This window comes from Pteropus vampyrus, unplaced genomic scaffold, assembly GCF_000151845.1.
Source record: "Pteropus vampyrus isolate Shadow unplaced genomic scaffold, Pvam_2.0 Scaffold185, whole genome shotgun sequence".
Lineage (NCBI taxonomy): Eukaryota > Metazoa > Chordata > Mammalia > Chiroptera > Pteropodidae > Pteropus > Pteropus vampyrus.
Genome location: NW_011888966.1, coordinates 1,740,298 through 1,746,425, shown reverse-complemented (window position 1 = coordinate 1,746,425; position 6,128 = coordinate 1,740,298). Strand labels below are relative to the sequence as shown.

The window sequence follows — 6,128 nt, the reverse complement described above, 5'->3', positions numbered from 1 at the left end:
GGGAGGCCTCGCCCCGTGACCTCAGACGTACACTTCCAGGGCACGAACGTGACCCGTCGCCCCGCCCTCTCCCACTCTCTCTTTCCGGTGGCGGAGTCTGGAGAAGGCACGCAGGTAGGAGATCTGGGCGAGGACAATCGGGTGGCATCCTGCGGCACAGGGGTCCAGCGGGGCTGGGGGAGCGGGACTGGGGTCTTTCCGCAGAAGCGGAACCAAGTGCTGGGTGAGAAGAGCGCGGCCGGTCGACCCCAGACGCAGGTTTTCGCCCTGTCTCCAGAGGCGGCCGTCTGGCTTCGGGGAGGAGCCTGTGAAGTGGGAGCGAGTGAGGGTCTGGCTTTGAAGGCCTTGGCCCGGCGATACGACCACTGCTGCGTTTAAGCGGCCTTACGGCGTGCTTGGGAAGGAGCAGGTACCCTAGTCTGATGTGGGCTCCCACCTCTATTCTGCCAACTCCGCCAGCTTTTTCCTCGGTGGTAGTAGGCCGGGCGCGTCTAGTCTCTAATTTGTTTTCTCGTCTGGAAAGTAGGAGTAATTGTGCCGATCTCATGGAGTTGTAGTGAGGATTCATAGAAGGAATGCAGGCAAAATGGACCTGCGTTACATGTTCCTTAAATCTGGCTGATTGCTAAGTCGGCACGTTGCACATTCTGGGCGCCCTGGGCAGGCTTCGAAGCCATTGGGGTTAGGGAGTGCACATCAGTGATGACTGAGCACTTGCCCTGGGCCTGTGAGAAGGGCCTGCGACTGGTATTTCCCAATAAGGCACACCTGGGAATCCTGGTCGCGGAGTGTTGGCAGCTGTTGAAGGCCCATGCATGTTTTGCGTACTTCTCCAGATCCCTTTCAGGACATCTGGTCCTGTCCAAAACGTCCACAGAGGTATTTGGTCCATGCCAAAAGGTCCTTGATCGTGGGCCATTCATTACCACTTAGGCTACCTCGGTAAGAAGGATTGTTACATTGGCAGTACAGCCACAGTAGAGTTACTGGATCTATAAAACACGAACGTGTTGTGTCATGTATTGATATTGTAAAACGAAAGGGTAAATAAATGTTATGGGCTCTTTGAACCCAGGGATATTTTCCAAGAGTGGGTTTTATTAACACAACTAAATGTCAAGGATCATCCGGCATGGACCAGATGTCTCCATGGACATTTTGGATGGGACCAATGTCTGCTAATCCTTGGGAACAAGCTCCCAGAAAAGGAAAGTTGAGGTTTTCTTTACTCGCCAGGGAACAGAGGTTCTGGAAACCTCTTGTCTGTTAACTTTGGGATTCTTCGATATCCTTTCAGAAATGGCACCTCGCAAGGGGAAGGAAAAGAAGGAAGAACAAGTCATCAGCCTTGGACCTCAGGTGGCTGAAGGAGAAAATGTATTTGGTGTCTGCCACATCTTCGCATCCTTCAATGACACTTTTGTCCATGTCACCGATCTTTCTGGCAAGTGAGTATCTGGGTGGAGAAGTACAGGACCCCACTATGCAAGGGGCTGGGGGGAAGAAATGATCCTGCAACTGGATGGCAGTTTAACAGGTTTTCTTGAAAGAATTAGAATGTTCCGATGAAGAAATGGGCTTGGGTGTTTAGTCCACAAATACTGTAATTTCCCAGGCACTGGAATTATAAGAAAGACATTCTGTGCCCTTATGGCCGTAACAGTGTGGTTGTCATTGAATCCTTAATCTCTTGGTACTTGTAGAGGCAGTGTTGGACTGGAAGTTAGCCCTGGGTGCAAATTCTAGCTGCCATTAGCAGGTTTTTGTGAATTGTGTGAAGTCACTCAAATTCTGAGTTTTTGTTTCTGCATATATAAAATGAAGATAATAGTATCTATAGAGTAATTGGGAAGATTAAATGAAAAAGTAAAAATAAAATATTGATACAGTTTTGCCATCTTGGGTATATGAACCCCACGAAGGCAGAGCCCATGGCAGTCTTGTCAAAGACCAGGATAGATGTTCAATTTGACCTTCATCCTTTGTCATACCTAAGTTGTGGTTCTCTGCTCATTAGGACATGATAGGCGCTCTGAGTCCTTGTTGGATGAGAAAGAAATGATCTTGTGCTTTTGTCCCCAGGGAAACCATCTGCCGTGTGACTGGTGGGATGAAGGTAAAGGCTGACCGAGATGAATCCTCTCCATATGCTGCCATGTTAGCTGCCCAGGATGTGGCCCAGAGGTGCAAGGAGCTGGGCATTACTGCCCTCCACATCAAACTCCGGGCCACAGGAGGAAATAGGTAGGTAAGGCTGGGGCTGGGTGGTAAGATCATTGGGTGCCAGAGCCCCTGGATTTGAGGCTTGGTTTTTCTTTTGTGACTTTGCCTAAGTCTTGTCAGGTACTTAAATAACTAATTGGTTCCTGTGTGCTGCCCCTCTCTCTAGCAACTTACTGTGTTTATTAAACACTTACCGCATACCAGGTTTTGTGTTCTAGGTGCTGTTAGAGGGTGATGGAAAAAAAGGAAAAAGTAAAGATAACCTCTACCCTCCTGTGCGGCACCCAGGCTGTTGGAGAGTCAGACTTTTAAACAACATAGAGCAGGGGAGAGTGTTGTTTCGGTTTGTGGGAACTGCTGGGAAGCAAAAATACAGTGTCAGATGGATTGGTGATAGTGTAATTTAAACAGACCTAAATGTGTCAGGAGTCAGTGCAGTGAAGGAAGGACAAGGGGAGAGTATTCCAGCCAGAGACAACTGCAAGGAGATAGTCCTAAGTAGAGAACGAATGTGGCACATCCGAGGGTAAGAGTGGCATGAGGTGTGATCACAGGCAGGAGCGAGGTCCTACTGGGTCACAAAGGACCTGGTAAGGGTTGGATCTGGAGGTGCAGGGCATGATTTAATAGTAATAACCTGATGGGATTGGGGTTTCTTTAAGATGACTACTGTGTAGTTAATAGGCCAGATAGGAAGTTAAACTGGTCCAGTGGAGAGATGGTAGTATCTTGGTCTTGGGTGGATTGAGCATTTGTAAATGGACAAATGACCAAAGAAGACTTAGAATCACAGCATGTGGCTAGAAGGGGCAGTGTCCCTTAAACAGCTTGAAGGCAGAGCAAGTTACAAACTATGATTCAGGGACAAAATCTGACCTGCCACTTGTTTTTTAAGAAGTATATGAGAAAACTATAAGTGGACCATGAGTAGCCCACTGAGTCAAATAATTTACTGTTTGGCCCTTTACAGAAAGTTTGCAGATCCCTGAGCTAGCGAGTTGTGAGCCTTTAGAACCCATAATGACTAGACCTTCATTTCCTAGGACCAAGACCCCCGGACCAGGGGCCCAGTCAGCTCTTAGAGCCCTCGCCCGCTCAGGGATGAAGATTGGACGGATTGGTAAGTTCCCCTTCAGTTAATGCTTGGATTTGCTTTGAAGCGTTGACTCCAGAAAGCCTGTGGTGTGCCCAGTGAATATATGGCTGGGGCTGGTGACAATTGGCTTTTGAGTTTGTTAATGGAGGTTGCAAGAGGTACCATGTGACATTAAATCTCTCTGAAAGTCTCTGAACAGTCCTTTCCCCTTGACGTGAATGTCCTTCCCTTCTGCATTGGTACAGCGCCACTTCATTTCTGAACTACCTGACAGTAGCCCATGAAACTAAGAGATGAATTGTCCTTCCTTTACAGTGTTCTCAAGGAGCTTACTGCTGGCATTTTGTGTGGGCTGCCTCCTGCATAATCTTTGCCTACTACATGCAAACCTTGTTTTATTGTGCTTTGCTTTGTTGTGCCATGTGTGTGTGGTTTTTTTTAATTGAGGTGTTTTTTTGTTGTTTTTTAAAGAAAATGCTGTTGGCATGCTTAATACACTACAGTGTAAACAAGACATATAAGCACTGGGAAAACAAAACTTGTGTGACTTGCTTTATTGCAGTGGTCTGGAACCAAATGAGCAATATCAATAGGGCATGCTAGTCATTGTGACAAATAAACGGAGGAGAGCAGCAGCTCCTATGGGGAGAATCACGGCAAGTCCCCTACATTTGTGTAGCCATAAGTGTTAGCCCTTTATTGTTTCTGTGTCCTTGGTGACTGTGGGTACTGATACCTCAGTCTGATGGTCTAGCCCTCTCCTTTTTAAGATTTTTTTTTTCCAGAATATTTTCAGACTTTTGACTTTTTGCAAAGGAGATAGTCTTCAGTTAACACTGTTAATGTGGATTTTTTTCTGCTAGAGGATCTAAGTGAGGTGTCAGAAACCTGGATTTGTTGTCTATGCAAGTTGCATAATCTCTGAGCCTGTTTCCCCTTCTGGAAAGTGAGTTCAAACCACATCAGAAATTTTGAGGAAGCAGCAGATCAGGTAGCTGTGCAACCATCTGTTACATCCTGAGGACTCGTTGGGGGAGCAGAGGGATCCGCTGCCGTGATCCCTACACCACTGGCCTGAGGAGGCCTGGACTCCTTCCCATCCAGTTCCAGGCAATGATGTTTTCTCTCTTCCTCCCCACAGAGGATGTCACCCCCATCCCCTCTGACAGCACCCGCAGGAAAGGGGGTCGCCGTGGTCGCCGTCTGTGAACAGGACTCCTCAAATTGTTTTCTGTTAATAAATTGCCTTTGCGTGAGCTCTTTCGACGTGTCTCCTCTCCTTTGTGTAGGGGCTACCTCTCCAGGAAATTTGATTCCTTTCTCCTGTCTGCACTTAACCAGCGTTTGGGACTGATTTGAGGTCACAAGTGCAGTGCTAAACCAGTAGGCATGTAATAGATACATTGCTTCAGAGGATGTATATAACCTGTCATACTGTAACACAATAGGGTTTGATTCTGCCCCTGACATGGGCAGTGGGTGAGCTCACGTTCTGCAAACTGGCTTCCTGGGAGAAAGCGCCTAAGGAGAGGTGAGGTACTGGTGCAGTGGTTGGGTCTTTTGTGGTATTAAGTTAACCTCAGTCATCTAAAGCGGTGGTCTCCAACCTTTTTGGCACCAGGGACCGGTACTTCAATGAGAATCTAATGCCTGATGATCTGAGGTGAAGCTGAGGTGGTGATGCTAGCGCTGGGGAGTGGCTACAAATTGGGGACCCCTGATCTAAAGCACACCAAGGCCTTGGAGACCTTGTTTTGAAAATGGAGATCTTGTTTCCAAGAATGGATCAATCTTTATAGAACCAGAGCGGAGTGGAAACTTCTGAGCCAAGTGTAGCCTGAGCAGGAGAGGAGGCTTCCAGACGTGAGCCATATATACACACATGTGGGTGTAGACTCGCCCCCCATACCTTCTGTGCAAAATTGGTAGCACACTCTATTGCATCTTTTTCTCACTTGGCAGATCTTGGAAATAGTTCCATATCAGTACATAAAGTACATAAAGATTCAGTCACCCCACAAATACACATTGAGCCCTATTTTCATCAGTGATGAAAAAGAAAAGCTTTGCTTTCCAGAAGCTTGTATCCAGCTCTGAGGACCTGGTGGCACCAGATGGTACTGAGTATTCTGCAATACTCAGGGCCCTATGATGGTGAATGATATACCAGCAGGTTACTAGAGGTAGGACAGCAGCATGATATTTTCAAGGTTCATCATAGCATGTGTCAGTATTTCATTCCTTTTTATTGCTGAATGACATCCTATTGATGATAGACAGATCACAACTCCTCCCGTTTGGAAGAGCTCTGGAGACACTAGTTCTGGCCATGGCTCCTACAAACTTACCCTATAGTGTCAGACAAACGCACCTTTTTGAATCTCGTTTCTTCATCCTAAAAATGTGATTACAACCCAAAGTATAAAATGAATCCATATTGATAAAAGTGATATTAGGAAATGAAGATGTAAATCTAAAAACTCCAAATAACAAATAGATAATTCCCTCTTCCAGTAAATGGAAATTAATATTCCCTCTCCTTTTGTTGAGAGCTGGTTTTAGCAGCTCACTTTCCAAATAGAACGTGGAAGAGGGAAATGCTAACTTTGCTCTGGAGACTTGAACCAAATTGTTAAGGTTGGTATCACTTGTGATAAAACATGTTGATAATCATGTACCATGACAATGAGAACACCTCTGCAATACTCTTTCTGAAAACAACCCAATTAGAGGACATTCTACAAAATAAGTGCTTAATTGTCAAGTCATGAAAAACAAGGACAGAGAGGCCCACAGGAGCTTAAGGAGA

General features: G+C 46.3%; 1 protein-coding gene across 3 annotated transcripts; it reads left to right on the top strand.

Annotated features, from left to right (window-relative positions):
- The first annotated feature begins 6 nt into the window (after positions 1 to 6).
- On the top strand, positions 7 to 4,582 carry RPS14 (ribosomal protein S14). 3 transcript variants are annotated; one of them, XM_011371180.1, is made up of 5 exons: positions 7 to 114; positions 1,298 to 1,448; positions 2,083 to 2,244; positions 3,267 to 3,343; positions 4,461 to 4,582. In XM_011371180.1, exons 2-5 carry the CDS (start codon positions 1,300 to 1,302, stop codon positions 4,526 to 4,528), a joined length of 456 nt encoding a protein of 151 aa, XP_011369482.1. In that variant the 5' UTR covers positions 7 to 114; positions 1,298 to 1,299; the 3' UTR covers positions 4,529 to 4,582. The 3 variants fall into 3 exon arrangements, with proteins under 3 accessions (XP_011369482.1, XP_011369485.1, XP_011369484.1); XM_011371183.2 differs by lacking the exon at positions 7 to 114 and adding an exon at positions 201 to 223; XM_011371182.2 differs by lacking the exon at positions 7 to 114 and adding an exon at positions 264 to 409.
- Positions 4,583 to 6,128: the final 1,546 nt, after the last annotated feature.

Excerpts from the sequence above, each read along its gene's own strand:
- RPS14 (XM_011371180.1), top strand. The coding sequence starts at position 1,300 with ATGGCACCTCGCAAGGGGAAGGAAAAGAAGGAAGAACAAGTCATCAGC. Across the intron at positions 1,449-2,082 it reads GTCACCGATCTTTCTGGCAA|GGAAACCATCTGCCGTGTGA; the intron begins GTGAGTATCTGG and ends TTTTGTCCCCAG. Across the intron at positions 3,344-4,460 it reads GATGAAGATTGGACGGATTG|AGGATGTCACCCCCATCCCC; the intron begins GTAAGTTCCCCT and ends TCCTCCCCACAG.